Raw genomic sequence first — 20970 nt, 5'->3', positions numbered from 1 at the left:
GTAACTTATCAATCAGGAATATAGTGCAATTTACCCCCCACCCCCCATTTTTCTCTAAGGCTGACTGCTACAAAAGTGGAAATACTTACAAGACAATTGGAAAGCTAAATGAGGTTGTTTGTCGTTGACAGCTTACCTTTTTGGTAGTCACTTATCTTGATTCTTCTTTTTTAGTTATTTCCACTACTAGGAGTAAAATCTACTGCAGGAGGAAAAGGATGAAAAGATGGCTGACTTTTCACTACCGTGTTCTAACCATTTCCGCCAGTTCACTCGTGAATCTTTAGCTGCTATTGAGAAGCGAATTGCTGCCAACAAGAAATACAAAGACCACCAACCTAAAGAGAAACCTCGTCCCCAACTTGACCTGCAGGTTTTCCAAAAGCTGCCTACTCTCTATGGGAATCCTCCTCATGAGCTTGTTGGGAAACCACTGGAGGATCTTGACCCTTATTACAATGATCACAAGGTTAGAGACAGCTTGTGCCGAGGGATCTGATTTCATCCCTCCTTGATCATTTGTCAATAGGGAGCCTTTTCTGGTTTAGGAGTCAGAGTGCTAAATTTGGCAGTGCTTCCTTTGAATGATTATATTAAGACAGTTGTATTCAATCAAGTTATAATAAAAAAAAAAGACATCATACTTTGATCACTATGTGATCATGTAATAAAACCTTAGTTTTAAACTCTACTAATCATAGAGAATGAAATTCATCAGCATGAGGCATGTGCACCATTTACATTAGGGGTGGGCAAATGTTTTGGAGACCCAAATGGAGTTATTGGTTTTTATCTAAAGTATCTTCAAGCCTACTAGACCTATATGTAGGCTGAATCAAAGCCACTACATTACATGCTGCCTCTCACTCTATAGGCTGCTAATAATCAGAACCACTTAATACAGTCTCTTTCCCTATGTTACAAATTTTAATAAGGAAATACACCTCTACCTCGATATAACGCTGTCCTCGGGAGCCAAAAAATCTTACCATGTTATAGATGAAACCACATTATATCGAACTTGCTTTGATCCACCGGAGTGCGCAGCCCCGCCCCCCCAGAGCACTGCTTTACTGCGTTATACCCGAATTTGTGTTATATATCGGGTCGTGTTATATCGAGGTAGCGGTGTACTGCCTGTAAGTATACATTTTTTTTCAAACCACCAGTTCTTCCAAGTACAAAATGATTTTTAGAATATATTTTAGATTTTAAAACATGAACCCAGATCTCTCATATCCCGGGCTATTGGCTAGGATGAGTTCCCTAACCCCCAGGCTATTGGCTATACTAGGATGGCTTGCTCTAATTCTCTTTGTTTAAATAATTAAATATCATTGGCACCGAGACTTGTGTCCATGTCTCATGCATTCCAGGTGGGTGCCATGACCACTGGGCAATAAAGTCAGTCTCCCTCTAGCCCAAATACTATTTAATTATTTCTACAAAGTGGAACAGCTCCAACAGGAGGGAGTGAGCAAGGGAGACAAGCTAACTGTAGACGCATTGTTAGGACATTCTACTCAAAGCTAGAGGTAACAAACAAAAGGTAACAAACAAGAATTACGAGGAATCTTTCAGTATAAACAAACAAACAAAAAGAAAGTCAACCATCAAACTTTTACACATAATTATTTGCAGTTCTGCCAACAATACAAACCCTCAGTGTCCACAGTTCACTTTCTGGAGAAGTTTCATTAATTAAGATTATCTCTGTTTTTTTTCTTAAAGACATTTATGGTACTGAACAAAAGGAAAACAATCTTCCGATTTACTGCCACACGTGCCTTGTGTATACTTAGCCCTTTTAATCCGATCAGAAGAGCAGTGATTAAAATTTCGGTACATTCATATCCTTTCAGTTAGTTTTACTTAGTCTAGATTTTTTTATAATGGGTATGAAATAATATGGGTGTAATACTGACTGTGTCATATGTAGAACATATCCTGGATCTAGTCTGTTTCTAAAAGCAATAGTGCACCCGTTTCAGATAATTGTGAATTATTTTAGAAATGACTGTTATTGGTATCTGAAACAGGAAGTGTACAGGGATCCACCTACAGGAAGGAAGGATGGAAACCAGGTAATAGAGGGCCTAATTCTGATCTCACTTATACCTGTGATTAATGCCATTAAAGTCAATGGGCTTGGTTCACTGGGGTGTTTCACCAGTTTTATGCTGCAAAGTTATGCTGGAGTAAAACTGGAGTATCACAGTGGTGAATCAGACCCAAGGGTCTTGATCCAGCCACTGTGGAGATCTAAATACCACCAGTCACGCAGAGCCCTGCAAGGGTGTCCTGCATATCTTGCAGAGGTGTGTGTGATCTTAAGCTCACTCTTGCTGCAGTAAACAGGCCTCAGTGAAGAGGTGGTGCACATGGCTGTGCAACAGTGCAGGGAGGGTGATTCTGTTGAAGATCATCATGGTTTAAACATTTTTTGTATTAGTGGAATGTTTTGTTTACACTGTAATGTTCTTTACCTTAACTCCTGTTACTTACATTGTTCACTATTTTTATTATGTGCACTATTTTAACCAATTGTGTCTTCATGGCTGTATTTGAGACTCCTAGGAAGTCTAATTCTAAGTCATCTTTACCTTCTTCATGGAACAAGTATGTCGAGTAAGTATTTCTGTAGGAATTTATTTTTCCTAATTCTCTAGTTCTAGTTAATTATTTAATTGGTCTAATCTTGTAGTCCTCACACAAGATAATGTCATGTTGGTGTCATTAGGAATTTTGCTTGTGTAAGAATTTCAGGATTACTGCTTTGTGTATATAGGGCCATCTTCTGCTTTCATTTGCTGTACTATAAATCCAGAGTAACTCTTTGGAGTCGCTCTGGATTTTCAGTGGGGTAAATGAAAGCAGAATCAGCCATTTAGTGCCAAAAAAGTGCTAAGTTCTTTTCATTATCTTTTGTCCACATTTAATTGTTCTAAATCCTAAAGTCCTTCCTTAATTTTTACACATTTTTTTTACTGAGGCAAGTCTCCAGTCAATGTCATTGTTGACTAAGAGAGGATAAAGAACAGGAGTACTTGTGGCACCTTAGAGACTAACAAATTTATTAGAGCATAAGCTTTCGTGGGCTACAACCCACTTCTTCGGATGCATGTAGAGTGAAACATATATTGAGGAGATATATATACACACACATACAGAGAGCATGAACAGGTGGGAGTTGTCTTACCAACTCTGAGAGGCCAATTAAGTAAGAGAAAAAAAACTTTTGAAGTGATAATCAAGATGGCTCAGTACAGACAGTTTGATAAGAAGCAAGTTGCTTCTTATCTCTCATACAGAGAGCATGAACAGGTGGGAGTTGTCTTACCAACTCTGAGAGGCCAATTAAGTAAGAGAAAAAAAACTTTTGAAGTGATAATCAAGATGGCTCAGTACAGACAGTTTGATAAGAAGCAACTTGCTTCTTATCAAACTGTCTGTACTGAGCCATCTTGATTATCACTTCAAACGTTTTTTTTCTCTTACTTAATTGGCCTCTCAGAGTTGGTAAGACAACTCCCACCTGTTCATGCTCTCTGTATGTGTGTGTATATATATCTCCTCAATATATGTTTCACTCTACATGCATCAGAAGAAGTGGGTTGTAGCCCACGAAAGCTTATGCTCTAATAAATTTGTTAGTCTCTAAGGTGCCACAAGTACTCCTGTTCTTTTTGCGGATACAGACTAACACGGCTGCTACTCTGAAACCTAAGAGAGGATAAGATCTTGAAATCCTTACTGAATTCGTTTCTGTAATGTTGATTTGTGCACTATTTGCTTTAATAAAATAATCTGTCAGATGCTTCTTGCCTGTGGAACTTTGTTAATAAGGGGCCTTTTCTTCAGCATTGGCCAGATCTCGCAATTTTATCACAAATATCAAAATATTTAGTGTTTTTTTTTCTTAAAGCCTCAACTCCTGATGTCATGTGAAAACCTGAGAATCTCAAACTTCATTTAAAGAAAAGTGTAAACTTCTATCCCTCCCAGTTTCAAAGTTTGAAAACGTGAACCCTAACAACCCCAACATTCACGGCAAAGAACCCACAACCTATTACTTTAAACATTTGTTTTAAGCCAATCACATGACTTGTTGGGGCCTGACTCATGATTTTCAAACACGCTGAGTTGACAATACTGAGTACTCCAATGAGCTCTGTGCAGGAACACATGTTTTCAGGGGCCTGGGACAAAATCTGAAACTGAGCTTCCCCGCCCCCCCCAATCCTTCTAAACAAATATCACTGAGGTGAGGCCCTGGGACATGGGCCGGGGGGAGGGGGGGAGTGTTGGAGAGTGAGCCTTCCCTGCAGTCACCCTGCAGCAGTGTCTCCTCTCCCTCTGGGCATTGCAACCTGGCATGCAGGGTCACAATGCCATTCACTCAAGTTTGGAGCACCAGTCAGTTTGGGTACCCTCTCAAACAGAGGGCTTGTGTCAAACTAGCCCTTTTGCCCCTCTTTGGGCAGCCTCTATGGGGTTGGCGCTCTGTGCCTGCATGAATCCCATTAACATCAGTGCATCTCCCTGTGGGTGCAGGGTTCTGCCTTTGTGGAACACGATGCAGGATCAACATCTAAATTAGTAACTTCACTCTACCAGATCATCGACTTTGCTAACTGTAATATCTAAATAAAACTTTGTGATTTTAATATATATCCCCATTTGAAAACTAGTGTACATCAATATGTTTATCTGCAAGGGGGTCAGAATTTAGACAAAGTAATATATGCTATGGTAATTCAAATGTTTCCCCCTCCCCAGTAAAAAGGGCTACATTGCTGTCAAATAATTCCTGAACATATTTTCTGAATACCAAATACCTTTAAAATTATCTAAGGAGATCTCAATCTTGCTGAAATAAGTGCACTCAGAAAAGCCAGGAGAGCTTTTACTGCTAGTTTCCATTTTAAAGAAAATGCTGCCTTTAAAATTAAAGTCCTGTAAATTTGTATTTCTGTGAGCTTTTTTTCAACATTCTTTAAAGAAAGTGCTACCAGATGCACAAAGTGAACAATATAAAATGCACTGAGCAGCCACTTTGGCATCTTGAACCAGTGAAGATATGGATTATTGTCAAAAAAACTAAAAGTGGACAGTGATTTGGGGTGGTTCAAATTAGGGATGCCCAACCTGAGTCACTTTAAAATTGTAGCAAACAAAAAATGGTCACACGTAAGCAAGTATACCGCAAACACAGATATTGATAGCCACATGCAGACTGCTGGTAGCTAATATTTCAAGTTGCCTGTAGGAGATAAGTCCTGATCCAGTACCCATTGAAATCAATGGGAGCCTTTCCATTAACTTCATTTGGGGGCACTGGGTCAGGTTCTTGGGCAAAGAGACAGCTCAAAGTGAGTAAACTGCATGTGCCACATACCCTCCTCCATTAATTGCTAGTGTTCTCACATTTCTTGGACACTTTACTCCCCAGGTACACTTTCACTGGCATTTACACTTTTGAAGTATTGATAAAAATATTGGCAAGAGGATTCTGTCTGAATGAATTCACTTTCCTTCGAGATCCGTGGAATTGGTTTGATATCAGTGTCATTGCTATGGCGTAAGTAAGAACATGTATATTTTAAAAGGCTATTATGAAGTTTAAATTATTTTTGCTTGTGTTTATTTTCTCTAGAACTTTTCACTAAGGTTTTGTACTGTGCCCTTAAGACACAACATTGTAAGGAGTGATAACTGTATCTAGTGCTCTTGTATTCCCTTTGTTGTATGGTATACGGGATATCAACAGCATGCCAATCCCACAAAAAGAGGGTAAGGGGATTGTACAGAGGGTAAAGATAGAAACATATATGATATATTCAATGCCATCATTTAGCCATCAGTGGCCCCTATTTGTGAAATAGGAAAAGGGTCTGACCTGACAGGAAGTGAGATGTAATATCTATACTGTCATGAAGTATCTGTGTGCCACATATGTGCAGACATCAGGGTAGTCAATGGATTAAATCTGGGATCAGCATCACCAAAAACAGTGTGAGCTTGAACTTTCTGCAATTAGAAAGCAATACAATCAAATTAATTAAGCCACTGTATTACAGGCTCCTCCTATCACACAAGCTTGCCAAGAAGGTCTGCAATCCACAGGAGTTCAAGACCCATATGGGATGTCAAATTTTTCTGTCACTTTCTTTTACAGCATAAGTAACAAGGGGGAGGCAGAAATTGTTACTCCAGGGTTTGATTACTCCCAACTTGCCTGAGTGATGAGAGTTCCAAAGAAAGTGGGCCTTTCAGTCCCTTGTATCTTCATTTCATTTTGTCACAATAAGGCAATAACCAGACAATACTATCATCCATAGTATTTCCAGGTATTTCACTGTAGATAGTATGAAGTGTACTCCATACCAACAGTGACAAGAGCTACTCCCTGCAGAGTTCCTCTGAGCTGTCTGCACAGACAGCTTCTCATTCACTGTGCTCCCAGTGACAACACACTGACTGCAGCCCAGTCAGCAGAGGTGAGATGAGGAACTTCCTACCACACACGGAGACAGCCTCAGGACTTTACAGTTCCATTAAATCCATAGGTCCCTTTTACTAATTCCCAGGACACTATTGACAACCATTCTCAGGGAAGTGTCACCAGCCAAGGCCATGGGTCATGCCACAGTTTCCCCTGTTGGCTATGTAAGTCAGTCCCGAGTCAGACTTCACCTTCAATAACTCCTTGTTCAAGGAAGGACTTTATTCATTAATCACCATTAAATTAAAATACAGAATTCCAGGCTTCAGTTTTCCTCATCAGAGGATGATCTTTCTCACCGTCTCTAATCAGTAATTTGTCATCAGCCCCTCTTGCTTTCCAGACTTTGCTGCTCCACTCCCATCCACTCTGGAGTACAGTCTCGTGTTCTGCTATTTCTCAATGGAGAGCTAATGTCTTAGATACTTACTTCCTCTTCAGGGTGTCTCTGTCAGCACACTCTTTATCTTCCTGCATCCTTCCCAGGCTCAAAATGTAAACCTCTCTGGTCCAGAGGCAGATATCAACTCTGTTCCTGGACCTTGCTGATTGACTAGCTCCCCAGTGTCTCCCTTCTCCCGTGATTCTGACAGTTCTCTTTGGGCTCTTACTGTCTAAGCTGCCATTCAGGGCTTGTCTCTACAGCAGCCTATTTCACCTCCTGTTGGTTCCTCCAGCCTGTTGCAGTCACAGAGCTTCGCTAGAGAGCTTCCTCTTTTTACTGTTCTAGCAGTCTCTGCCAGTGAAGACGTGACTCATTGTAAAGTCTCCAACTCTACCTCCCACTTGGTTGAAAGAACAACAGGTGTGTGGGTGGGTAGGTGAACACGCGTGAGTGTGTGTGTGTGTGTGTGTGTGTGTGTGTGTGTGTGTCAGACAGAGAGAGAGGTGAGAAGCAGAGGTAGCAATAGGCAGGGCTGAGAATCATAGAATATCGGGGTTGGAAGGGACCTCAGGAGGTCATCTAGTCCAACCCCCTGCTCAAAGCAGGACCAATTCCCTAAATCATCCCAGCCAGGGCTTCTTCAAGCCTGACCTTAAAAACCTCTAAGGAAGTAGATTCCACTACCTCCCTAGGTAACCCATTCCAGTGCTTCACCACCCTTCTAGTGAAAAAGTTTTTCCTAATATCCAACCTAAACCTCCTTCACTGCAACTTGAAACCGTTACTCCTTGTTCTGTCATCTGGTACCACTGAGAACAGTCTAGATCAGGGGTCGGCAACCTTTGAGAAGTGGCGTGCCAAGTCTTCATTAATTTAAGCTTTTGCGTGCCAGTAATAAATTTTACATTTACAGGGGCCCCCAGATGGAACCCCAGGCTGGCAGCGGGCTGAGCGGGGCCAGCGGCCAGGACTCCAGCTGGCAGGGGGCCGGGTGGCTGGAACCCCAGACCATCAGAGGGGTGGCGGACAGAACCCCAGACCGGCAGCGGCTCACCCGCTGCCGGTCTGGGGTTCTGCCAGCTCCTGCCAGCCGGGGTCCCGTCCGCCGGCCCCGCTCAGCCCGCTGCCGGCCTGGGGTTCCGTTCACCCAGGCTGGCAATGGGCTGAGTGGGGCCAGTGGCAGGAGCCAGCGGAACACCAGACTGGCAGCAGGTGAGCTGCTGCTGGTCTGGGGTTCTGTCCGCCACCCCGCTCAGCCCGCCGCCGGTCGGAGGTTCCGTCCACTGGCTCCTGCCAGCCAGGGTGCCGACCGCCGGTCCTGCTCAGATCGCGGCCGGCCTGGGGTTCCGTTCACTCAGGCTGGCAGAGCTCTGAGCGGGGCCGGCGGCCTGGACCCCGGCTGGCAGCAGCGTGCCAGTAAAAATCTGCTCGTGTGCCGCCTTTGGCACGCGTGCCGCAGGTTGCCGACCCCTGGTCTAAATCCATCCTCTTTGGAACCCTCTTTCAGGTAGTTGATAGCAGCTATCAAATCCCCCCCCGCATTCTTCTCTTCTGCAGACTAAACAATCCCAGTTCCCTCAGCCTCGCCTCATAAGTCATGTGCTCTAGACCCCTAATCATTTTTGTTGCCCTCCGCTGGACTCTTTCCAATTTTTCCACATCCTTCTTGTAGTGTGGGGTCCAAAACTGGACACAGTACCCCAGATGAGGCCTCACCAATGCCGAATAGAGGGGAATGATCACGTCCCTCGATCTGCTGGCAATGCCCCTACTTATACAGCCCAAAAATGCCATTAGCCTTCTTGGCAACAAGGGGAACACTGTTGACTCATATCCAGCTTCTCATCCACTGTAACCCCTAGGTCCTTTTCTGCAGAACTGCTGCCCAGCCACTCGGTCCCTAGTCTGTAGCAGTGCATGGGATTCTTCCATCCTAAGTGCAGGACTCTGCACTTGTCCTTGTTGAACCTCATCAGATTTCTTTTGGCCCAATCCTCTAATTTGTCCAGGTCCCTCTGTATGCTATCCCTACCCTCCAGTGTATCTACCACTCCTCCCAGTTTAGTGTCATCAGCAAACTTGCTGAGGGTGCAGTCCACGCCATCCTCCAGATCATTAATGAATATATTGAACAAAACCGGCCCCAGGACCGACCCTTAGAGCACTCCGCTTGATACCTGCTGCCAACTAGAGATGGAGCCATTGATCACTACCCATTGAGCCCGACGATCTAGCCAGCTTTCTATCCACCTTATAGTCCATTCATCCAGCCCATACTTTTTTAACTTGCCAGCAACAATACTGTGGGAGACGGTATCAAAAGCAATAACATGTCCACTGCTTTCCCCTCATCCACAGAGCCAGTTATCTCGTCATAGAAGGCAATTAGGTTAGTCAGGCATGACCATTCCTGATCACTTTCCTCTCCTCTAAGTGCATCAGAATTGATTCCTTGAGGACCTGCTCCATGATTTTTCCAGGGACTGGCCTGTAGTTCCCCAGATCCTCCTCCTTCCCTTTTTTAAAGATGGGCACTACATTAGCCTTTTTCCAGTCATCTGGGACCTCCCCCGATTGCCATGAGTTTTCAACGATAATGGCCAATGGCTCTGCAATCACATCCGCTAACTCCTTTAGCACCCTCGGATGCAGCGCATGCAGCCCCATGGACTTGTACTCATCCAGCTTTTCTAAATAGTTCTGAACCACTTCTTTCTCCACAGAGGGCTGGTCACCTCCTCCCCATGCTGTGCTGCCCAGTGCAGTAGTCTGGGAGCTGACCTTGTTTGTGAAGTCAGAGGCAAAAAAGCATTGAGTACATTAGCTTTTTCCACATCCTCTGTCACTAGATTGCCTCCCTCATTCAGTAAGGGGCCCACACTTTCCTTGACTTCCTTCTTGTTGCTAACATACCTGAAGAAACCCTTCTTGTTACTCTTAACATCTCTTGCTAGCTGCAACTCTAAGTGTGATTTGGCCTTCCTGATTTCACTCCTGCATGCCTGAGCAATATTTTTATACTCCTCCCTGGTCATTTGTCCAATCTTCCACTTCTTGTAAGCTTCTTTTTAGTGTTTAAGATCAGCAAGGATTTCACTGTTAAGCCAAGCTGGTCACCTGCCATATTTACTATTCTTTCTACACATCAGGATGGTTTGTTCCTGCAACCTCAATAAGGATTCTTTAAAATACAGCCAGCTCTCCTGGACTCCTTTTCCCCTCATGTTATTCTCCCAGGGGATCCTGCCCATCAGTTTCCTGACGGAGTCAAAGTCTGCTTTTCTGAAGTCCAGGGTCCGAATTCTGCTGCTCTCCTTTCTTCCTTGTGTCAGGATCCTGAACTCGACCATCCCAGGTTCCCATCCACTTTTGCTTCCCCTACTAATTCTTCCCTGTTTGTGAGCAGCAGGTCAAGAAGAGCTCTGCCCATAGTTGGTTCCTCCAGCACTTGCACCAGGAATTGTCCCCTACACTTTCCAAAAACTTCCTGGATTGTCTGCACCGCTGTATTGCTCTTCCAGCAGATATCAGGGTGATTGAAGTCCCCCATGAAAACCAGGGCCTGTGATCTAGTAACTTCTGTTAATTGCCAGAAGAAATCCTCATCCACCTCATTCCCCTGGTCTGGTGGTCTATAGCAGACTCCCACCATATCACCCTGGTTGCTCACACTTCTAAACTTAATCTAGAGACTTTCAGGTTTTTCTGCAGTTTCATACTGGAGCTCTGAGCAGTCATACTGCTCTCTTACATACAGTGCAACTCCTCCACCTTTTCTGCCCTGCCTGTCCTTCCTGAACAGTTTATATCCATCCATGACAGTACTCCAGTCATGTGATTTATCCCACCAGGTCTCTGTTATTCCAATCACATCATAATTCCTTGACTGTGCCAGGACTTCCAGTTCTCCCTGCTTGTTTCCCAGGCTTCTTGCATTTGTGTATAGGCACTTAAGATAACTCGCATTCCACTTCCCCACTTACCTCAGGGCTTTGGTCTCCTTCCCCCGGTGAACCTAGTTTAAAGCCCTCCTCACTAGGTTAACCAGCCTGCTTGCGAAGATGCTCTTCCCTCTCTTCGTTAAGTGGAGCCCGTCTCTGCCTAGCACGCCTTCTTCTTGGAACACCATCCCATGGTCAAAGAATCCAAAGCCTTCTCTCCAACACCACCTGTGTAGCCATTCATTGACTTCCACGATTCGAGATCTCTACCCGGGCCTTTTCCTCCACAGGGAGGATGGACGAGAACACCACTTGCGCCTCAAACTCCTTTATCTTTCTTCCCAGAGCCATGTAGTTTGCAATGATCTGCTCAAGATCATTCTTGGCAGTATCATTGGTGCCCAGGTGGAGAAGCAGGAAGGGGTAGCAATCCGAGGGCTTGATGAGTCTTGGCAGTCTCTCCATCACATCGTGAATCCTAGCTCCTGGCAAGCAGCACACTTCTCAGTTTTCCCAGTTGGGACAGCAGATAGATGACTCAGTCCCCCTGAGGAGAGAGTCCCCGACCACCACCACTCACCTCCTTTTCTTGGGAGCGGTGGTCGGATATCTCCCATCCCTAGGACAGTGCATCTCATGCCTTCCAATCGGTGGAGTCTCCCTTCCCTCAGATGTATCATCTAGTCCACTCTCCGCATTAGTACCTGTGGAGAGAACATGAAAACGGTTGCTCACCTGTATCTGCATTGCTGGTACATGGACACTCCTCTTTCTTCTTCTGGAGGTCACATGCTTCCAAATTTCTTCACCATCCTTCTGTCCCCACTGCGCAGCCTGCTCTGATTCTTCAGAATGTTGTGCCCATAGAAGCATATCCTGACGTCCGTCCAGGAAATCTTCATTTTCTCTTATGCAATGCAGGATTGATACTTGTTTCTCCAGACCTCGAACCTTCTCTTCCAATATGGAGACCAGCTTGTACTTTGTACAGACAAAGTCGCTTCTGTCCTGTGGAAGAAAGACAAACATGGCACATCCTATGCAGGGCACAACAGCTGATCACTCACCATCCATATTACCTTCCTTCTAAGAAAGAAAGAAGACCCAAAGGCTGTGTGTGTGTGTGTGTGTGTGTGTGTGTGTGTAAGATTTGTTTTGTGGATTGGACTGTTTGAGCTGTACTCTGGGAATAGAAGAGACTATTACAGGGTGGAATTGATTCATTTTCTTATAGTGAGGAGAACTGAGGGATTTTTTCCAGGGAGGAACCGTGATGTAGGAGGAATTGATGGATTTATTGTGACCTAGGGAGGAGGCAAACTTTGAAGTATTACTTGGGAATTTGATCAAAAGTAATTATTTTCTCCTTCCTCTGGCCAAAATATTTTTAATAAATATTTTTAATAATTTCTGTGTTGCTGTTTTTGGCTAAATTTAGAAGTTCATGGTATTGTGGGATGTTGGCATCATTCATAACCAAGCCCTAATTTATAAGTATGTGCTATTTGAAGTAATCAGGAAATTGATCCTTGATACATAATACTCAGGATGAGCCCTTGACATTGGGTTTGTTAATGCTCAAGATATTATATGCTCAGAAGGGTTAGCAATTAAGAAAAGTTGTATAAAATATGTCCACGGTTCATTCAATTCAGTAGCATATTTTGTCATGTCTTGATTTTACAGATATGCAGGGGAGTTTAGTAATATAGGCAATGTTTCGATCCTTCGTACATTCAGGGTTCTGAGAGCTTTAAAAACTATTTCAATACTCCCAGGTAAGAAGCCCAGATTTTTGAATATTTTCTGCCAACTGGATTCTCTCCTCCAACCATTTCTTTGGTTTTGCAGGTCTTTTGTCTTTTCTTATCTGAGTGACTTTGTGTTACAGAAACAACTGAATTTGTGGATGTGGGTGACGTCTCAGGATTGTTGGCCCAGTCAGAATAATTTAAGCACTGGAAACAAAAGATTTCAGGTGCCATCTGTTGGAGCAAAATATCTTTTCACAAACCTAGTACTTGTCTCTTGGGTGCACTGGAAACAATCTGCCATTTTATTTATTTTGATTGTTCATGTCTTTAAGCATTTTGCTTGATTTTTATAATATGTGTTATACAGAAGGCTGTTCTAATTGTTCTTGTTTATCATTGTTTTAACTGTGCAATGTCCTTAAAGACTCAGCAGACTTCTGCTTTATAATTAATATTTATTATTATTGGGTCAAATCCTGTTCAGTTTTTACTCATTCCTTAATCAGGCAAATCAATTAGGCATTTGCTGGTTAACAGCTATAATCAAATTGAATATGATTGATGGATCTGGTCCATTGGTCTCTTTCTGGTCCCCTTGTATTATTTTTCTGCATGCATCTAGTGTTTACAAGTCCTCCCAAGGTAGCATCATTGCAAATTTAATTAGCAGGATATTTATTCCCTTTTTTAGATTATGAAAGTCAGATTCTCCCTGGTCCTTGCATGGATGAGGGAACAATTCATGCAGGAAGGACAAAAGGAGCCTTTCCCCCTCCACACACTCCATACTCCCTACAAAAGTGCTAGGGACAATTGCTTAGACTAGATGAAAAACATCTTTTCTTACTTTCATTACTTTTGTTTCATCTGGACTATGTTTGTATTGAAAAGATACATGAACACTGGCCAAGTAACTATGAACTTGTGGCTGCTGTATGTTGTTTTGACTCTCAAAAAGAATGATACATGTGTTTCAGTTTTTTAGTCCTTATACTGCTGAATTTTATCTCTCTAGGACTGAAGGTCATCGTAGGTACACTTATTCAGTCTATTAAGAAACTTGCTGATGTGATGATCCTGACTGCTTTCTGCTTGAGTGTCTTTGCCCTCATAGGCCTCCAGCTCTTTAAAGGCAATTTGAGACATAAGTGTGTCAGGAATTTTAACTCCACCAATGGAACTATTTATTTGGATGACAAAAAATGGGGCTCCTTTGATGAGTTTATTAATGATTCAGGTATGTTGTCCTCTTGTTTCCTTTTAAGATGGTAGATTTTATATATCTTTTGACTCCTGCACTGCAAAATATATTGAAAATACAGATGAACTACAACCACAGCGCAGTGTTAGTCTTTGAAATGCCAGAGTGGTTTGCAAAGGTCCAGGGATGATTTCTGCTATTGGTGCTACAATTCCTTTCTTTTTTTTCACCATCAACCCATTATTGGAAACAATAGTCATCTGTGTTTCCCAGTATGATACCATAGTAACTGAAATGAACATTAGCTCATTCTCTGACGTAATTTACAGAAGTTCGGCCTTGTACAGTGTACTAAGCAGTTATATACATACTGTTTGCTGTACATTTAAGAAGTCTACAGATTTATGTCTTTTGATATGGACTGTGAACAGTTTCAGCTGAACTAAATATTCAGCTAAAATGTGTGTTTTCCTTATAAATAAGTTGTATATCTCTTTATTCCATATGTGTTTCTTGACTACAATTAGTGCTGAAAATATGGATGAATAGAACAGATATCTGAAAACACAAACAAAGCGTCTTCAGAGGAAAGAAAAAATGTAGGTGCATCAAGGGAAGAAAGAGCTTTCTGAAGAAAAAATATCTCAAAATACATGAGAGAAACAACATGAGAAAAATCTTCTGCATGTACTGAATCTGGGGAAAGTTTCACCAGTGAGTGAAATCTCCAAATACACCAGGAAATTTAGACGCAGGAGGAACTATCAATAAGCACTGTGTGTGGAGAAAACTGTACTTGTAAAGGAGAGGTTAAAATACACAAAAGAATCCACCCAGGAGGGATGCCTTTTGCATGCACTGAATGTGAAAGATTTACTGAGATGGGATCTCTCAAAACTCACCAAAGAATTCAGTCAGGAGAAAAATTATTTATATGTATCAGATGTAGGGAAAACTTTAATGGTAAGGGAATTCTCAAAACCCACTGGAAAAATCCACACAGGAACCAAGTCATTTACAAGCATGGAATATAGGAAGGCAATCTCTAAAAATACTAATGAATTCACACAGGAGAGAGATCTTTTTCATGCAATGGATGTGTAAAAGCTTTGACTACAAAGAGGAATTTCAAAATACACAAGAGGAATAACATGAAACAGAAACTACCGACCTAACCCTCATTTTTTTTCTTTTAATTTTAAATGTTCCTTTACAAACATTAACTTTGCTGTGTTGGACATAATTTATATTTCATTGTAGGATACACATTTGTGATTCATAGTGTTGCCCCTCCCCTGAGGTGTGGCTCAAGCCTCCCCGGGGATGCTTACTACTTAGAGTGGCTTCTCCCTTCTCCTTGCATGGGTTGGTCCTGGGCTCTTTATTGTGATGTCTGGTGCCTCCACCCAAGGTGACTCTTCACTGTGCCCAGGGCACAAGGGGTGCTGTCTTTTCGAAAAACGACTAATGCTGCTAATGGCAAAGGAGTATAAAATCCACTACATAATGGCAGAATAAAGCACATCTACACAAAGCAGAGCAAAGAAATGACACACCCCGAAATTATAATATAACAAAGGAGGTCTTTATTCAGAGCAGGAAAATGGCATCTGGGAAAGGAAAGCCTTAGGGTTAACTTATAAGTACTAACACATCAACAAATTTCCCACCTCCCAGCACTCACTACTCTTCTCAAACCACAGCTCCCTCCGTGGCATCTTCCCAGCCAGATGGCATGCTAAGGTTGAGTCCAGAGACAAGTGCTGCAGTGCTGTGAACATTGGCCAGCATAAACAAACAAAAAAGGATCCTCTTAGAGTGTCTTCACCTCTGGAAGGGGCAAGGTCATCTCCTGGCTCTTTAGTCTGGAGTTCTGGGGGGTCTTGGCTGGCCTTTGGTAGACAGTGCTGAGTTGGATCTCTCACACTGTACACACTGCTGTGGATAGGGGTGGAACTGCCTGAAACCATGCACTAGATCCCATGGCAGTTCAATTCCCTTTCCGGGGAGTGGGAGTTAGAGACTTCCTGAGCTGCTGTTCTACTTTTTCAGCTCCTTGTCCTCCCTCCACTGCTTCCCTCCTACTGTATGTTAAACTTGGTCATTTTATGTTATCTTAAAATAAATTGTAATTTTGGGGCCGCAGAGTAGCACAATTTTGGGGGCTAGAGCAGTGCAAAGCAACCAAAGTCTGTTCTAGGTCCAGTACTATTAAATATTTTCATTAACAACTTGGATATTGAAGTGGAGAGCACTTCAGATGACAGAATTAGAATTCAAAATGATCATAGTAAATTGGAGAATTGGTATGAAATCAGTAAGATGAAAGTCAATAAAGTTAAGTGAAAAGTATGACACTTAGGAAGAAAAAAATGAACAAATACAAAATGGGAAATAACTGGCTAAGCAGCAGTACTGCAGAAAAGTAGCTGGGGGGTTACAGTAGATCACAATTGAATATAAGCCAACAGTGTGATGCTGTTCCAAAAAAGTAAAATGTCATTCGGCGATGTATTAACAAGTATATTGTATGTAAGACATGGGAGGTAATTGTCCCACTCTTCTTGGCACTGGTGAGGCCTCAGTTGGAGTACTGTGTCTGGTTTTGTACACCACGCTTTAAGTAAGACGTAAACAAATTGGAGAGGGTCCAGAGGAGAGCAACAAAAATGATGATAGGTTTGGAAAACATGATCTATGAGGAAAGATTGAAAGAATTGGGTATCAATGGTTGTTAACCAGGATGGGCAGGAATGGTGTCCCTAGCCTCTGTTTGCCAGAAGCCTGGGAATGAGCGACAGGGGATGGATCACTTGATGATTACCTGTTCTTTCATTCCCTGTGGGGCACCTAGCACTGGCCACTGTCGGAAGACAAGATACTGGGCTAGATGGACCTTTGGTCTAACCCAGTAGGGCCCTTCTTGTGTTCTTATGTTTTGTCTAGAGAAGAGAAGGCTGAGGGGGTATGTGTGCTAACAGTCTTCAAATATGTAAAAGATTTTACAGTGAGGATGGTGATCAATTGTTCTCCATGTCCACTGAGCGTAGGACAAGAATTAATCGGATTAGTTTTCAACAATAGAAATTCAGGTTAGATATTACGAAAAGCTTTCTAACTATAAGGATAGTTAAGCAGTGCAATAGGTTTCTTGAGAAGGTTGTGGAATCCCCATCCTTGGAAACTTATAAGAACAGGTTAGATCAGAGGTTCCCCAACTTTGGGGCATGCCCCCCTAGGAGGGTGCGGAGGAATGTTCGGAGGGCGCAATGGGGCCTGGGCTAGCCCCCGCAGGGGGGTGGGGAAGGAGCACCAACTAGTCCCACCTGACCCCTAGCCATGCCCCGGCTCCCAGCCCCGCCCCCAGCCTTGGCCCCCGGCCATGGCTCTGTTCCTGGCCGTGGCCCCAGACCCACTCCCAGCTCCAGCCTCAGCCCCCTTACCCCTATTCGTTTTCCTCCTCACCCCTCACCCCCGAGCCGTGGCCCTGCTGCTAGCCCCAGCTCCCCAGGATGGCGTGACCCTGAAAAGTTTGGGGACCACTGGGTTAGACAAACACATGTCAGGGATAGTCTTGATATATTTTATCCTGCCTCAGCATGGGGAAATGGACTTGATGACCTCTTGAAGTCCCTTCCAGCCCTATATTTCTATGATTCTGTATTGGTGAATCTGGCCCTTAACTTGCAATTGACAAGAGGGCTATATTAGTGAGACTGGTACTGTATGAAGGGGATTAGAAATAGTCCAGTCTCCGAGTCTCAATATCTCTGCACTTTAAGGGCTTCCCCTGAGTTCCTGCCTGAGTTCTCCAGCACTTCTACCTCAATGTGCAGTAAAGCCAAAGTAGCAGTGCCTTTCAAGCACTGATGCTCATGCCAACATCCAAACATAGAATCTTTAAGGAGCAGTGACAATTAAACCATGTAATCTACCAGTGAGAACTGTTGTGTCCAGTCTCCTTCATATGACTGAGTCATTACAATCAATAGAATTGTTGCATGCAGATTAGCTGCAGAAAAGGGTGGTGATAGATTGAGTGCATCTTGGTACAGGAAAGTATATGGTACTGAAGGACATTCAACTGTTAGGGGAGCTGGAATCTCCTTTACTTTCTGTTGGGCTAAATATTCAGTCCTCAGTATGGATGCCCAGTGTTTTCTCAGTACTGAGCTCCTCCGTAGAACTCACTGCTAGACTTACATTAGAACCTATCATTCCACCTTCAGCAGCCCCTCCCTTAGAGGTGAAATGTTCATACTCATCCTGTGAGTCTCAGCACAGTGGGGAAGGATTCCATACTTATTCCCCAAGAATCCCTTCTTATGAATTTTATGAATTTGAGAGGGAATCCAGGACTTCATGTAGACCTAGACACCATAAAGTTTGAGGATGCACATATTCTGGTACCTTTTCCCGTGGCCCCCAGTCCTTATATGACTAATGTACCACCATGGCCATATTGGAACTATTGGGGTCCTTATAGTATAAGGCATAACTCCCATGCACTAACCTCCAGGAAGATATCCTCCTTCCCTGTTCAGAGGCAAAACCCTATGATGCCTCAGATGACACCATTGGATCTTCAAACAACAGAGGAACTTTCTGAGGAGGAACAACCTCAGACTGAAGATCTACAAGTATCTGACTATTTTGTCCTTGTCTTCAAGTGAGGTAGTGATCCCCTTTATTTTATCTCATCTGAATGACTACAAGAGCTTCCAAGAACTGCTGAAGCAGATAGCTGAGTCCTCCCAGAATCCATTAGCAGAGATGCAGGAGTCCCACAGAAACTGTTGGACATTCTCCATGCCACAGTGCCAAAGTTTGTGGCACTCCCCATTAAGGAGGTTTCATTGGACCATGCCAGAAATATTTGGCAAACACTTTTGTGTTGATCACTTTCACCTCAAAGAAAGCTGACAAAAGATTTCAGGTGCCATCTGTTGGAGCAAAATATCTTTTCACAAACCTAGTACTTGTCTCTTGGGTGATTGTGGCAGATAATGAGAAAAACAGACAATGCCAACCAAGAATGACTCCTAGTGAAAAGGAACCAAAATGGCTAGATTTCATTGGTCATAAATGTTTCTCATCTGCTAGTTTAAAATTCAGAATTTCAAAGTATCAGAAATAGTTAGCATACACCTCTACCCCGCTATAACGTGACCAGATATAACATGGGTTCGCATATAGCGCGGTAGCAGCGGGGCTCCAGTGGCGCTTTAAAGGGTCCGGGGCTCTGGCTGCTGCGGGGAGCCCCAGGCCCTTTAAATCACCGCCGGAGCCCCGCTGCTGCTACCCCAGGGTTGCGGCAGTGGGGCTCAGCTGGCGATTTAAAGGGCCCGGGCTCCCCACAGCTGCCAGAGCCTGGCGCTCTTTAAATCACCACTGGAGCCCTGCCGCTGCTACCCCGGGGCTGCAGCAGCGGGGCTCGCCGGCGATTTAAAGGGCCCGGGGCTCCGGCTGCTGCGGGGAGTCCTGGGCCCTTTAAATCACCGCCGCAGCCCTGCCACCGCTACCCTTATATAACGGCGTTTCACCAATAATGTAGTCGTGGCTCCCCACGACCACATTATATCGGGGTAGAGGTGTATTATGGTTTTCTCAACTTGGTTGAGAAACTATGGTTTACAACAAATGTATGGATTATGTTTATAAGCTTCCAAAATAAAATAGGGAGGAGTTTAAATCCTTAGTTTTGGCAGGATAACTGATTGCTAGAATGTCCTTATAGGCAGCTCTGGAAACTGTTAAGTCTGCTTCATCAACTAGGCAACATCAGTAGTTATGAAGTGGATGTCTTGTCTCCAAAGTTCAGGCATTCCAACAGAGGTTCAATTAACTGTGGAAGATCTTCCCTTTGTGGTTCAGACCTTTTCAACCCTAAAACCAATGGCACTCTCCACATGTTGAAAGGTCCCCAAGCCACACTTTGCTCTCTTATAGTGTATACATCTGCAACCAAAAGAAAACCAAGGAGACCTCAGAGGTATTCTAAACAGAGAACATCATATGCATTTTCTTTTCCCAGAGAAAAACAACTCCATAAAAAGAGGAAGTGTTTCCAAAGAGAAGAGTTTCTGCATCAGCCACCTCTCAATTCTACCCTGAACCTAGAAACATCGTTTTGACAGGTTGGTCGAGATTCACACCACAACCGTTTTAATAGATCTAGACCCTTCTTCCACTCCATTTGGGAACCATCTACACTTCTTCCCAAAATTATGGGACTCTCTAACAGACTGCAGGAGACTGAAGATGTCTCAGTACATTAGTCCATACAGTCCCATTCTGCACTTGCCCCTCACCCCCTTCTGATGCCTTTTCAGGGACCCCTTTCATAGATTCATAGATTCATAGATTCATAGATTCTAGGACTGGAAGGGACCTCGAGAGGTCATCGAGTCCAGTCCCCTGCCCGCATGGCAGGACCAAATACTGTCTAGACGATCCCTGATAGACATTTATCTAACCTACTCTTAAATATCTCCAGAGATGGAGATTCCACAACCTCCCTAGGCAATTTATTCCAGTGTTTAACCACCCTGACAGTTAGGAACTTTTCCCTAATGTCCAACCTAGACCTCCCTTGATGCAGTTTAAGCCCATTGCTTCTTGTTCTATCCTCAGAGGCTAAGGTGAACAAGTTTTCTCCCTCCTCCTTATGACACCCTTTTAGATACCTGAAAACTGCTATCATGTCCCCTCTCAGTCTTCTCTTTTCCAAACTAAACAAACCCAATTCTTTCAGCCTTCCTTCATAGGTCATGTTCTCAAGACCTTTAATCATTCTTGTTGCTCTTCTCTGGACCCTTTCCAATTTCTCCACATCTTTCTTGAAATGCGGTACCCAGAATAGGACACAATACTCCAGCTGAGGCCTAACCAGAGCAGAGTAGAGCGGAAGAATGACTTCTCGTGTCTTGCTCACAACACACCTGTTAATACATCCCAGAATCATGTTTGCTTTTTTTGCAACAGCATCACACTGTTGACTCATATTTAGCTTGTGGTCCGCTATAACCCCTAGATCCCTTTCTGCCGTACTCCTTCCTAGACAGTCTCTTCCCATTCTGTATGTGTGAAACTGATTTTTTCTTCCTAAGTGGAGCACTTTGCATTTGTCTTTGTTAAACTTCATCCTGTTTAACTCAGACCATTTCTCCAATTTGTCCAGATCA

The 20970-nt window shown here is 43.5% G+C and overlaps 1 protein-coding gene across 1 annotated transcript in view; it reads left to right on the top strand.

Moving 5' to 3' along the window:
- The first annotated feature begins 226 nt into the window (after positions 1 to 226).
- The window catches only part of LOC135873865 (sodium channel protein type 5 subunit alpha-like), a 104772-nt gene continuing 84028 nt past the window's right edge, over positions 227 to 20970 (top strand). Inside the window, 6 exon segments of the mRNA XM_065398475.1 lie at positions 227 to 469; positions 1732 to 1850; positions 2506 to 2628; positions 5453 to 5581; positions 12518 to 12609; positions 13601 to 13822. Coding sequence (XP_065254547.1) covers positions 227 to 469; positions 1732 to 1850; positions 2506 to 2628; positions 5453 to 5581; positions 12518 to 12609; positions 13601 to 13822 — 928 coding nt within the window.

The sequence above is a fragment of the Emys orbicularis genome, chromosome 2 (genome assembly GCF_028017835.1).
Source record: "Emys orbicularis isolate rEmyOrb1 chromosome 2, rEmyOrb1.hap1, whole genome shotgun sequence".
Classification (NCBI taxonomy): Eukaryota; Metazoa; Chordata; order Testudines; family Emydidae; genus Emys; species Emys orbicularis.
The sequence above is the reverse complement of the archived record's forward strand: the minus strand, read 5'-3'. Positions and strand labels throughout refer to the sequence as shown.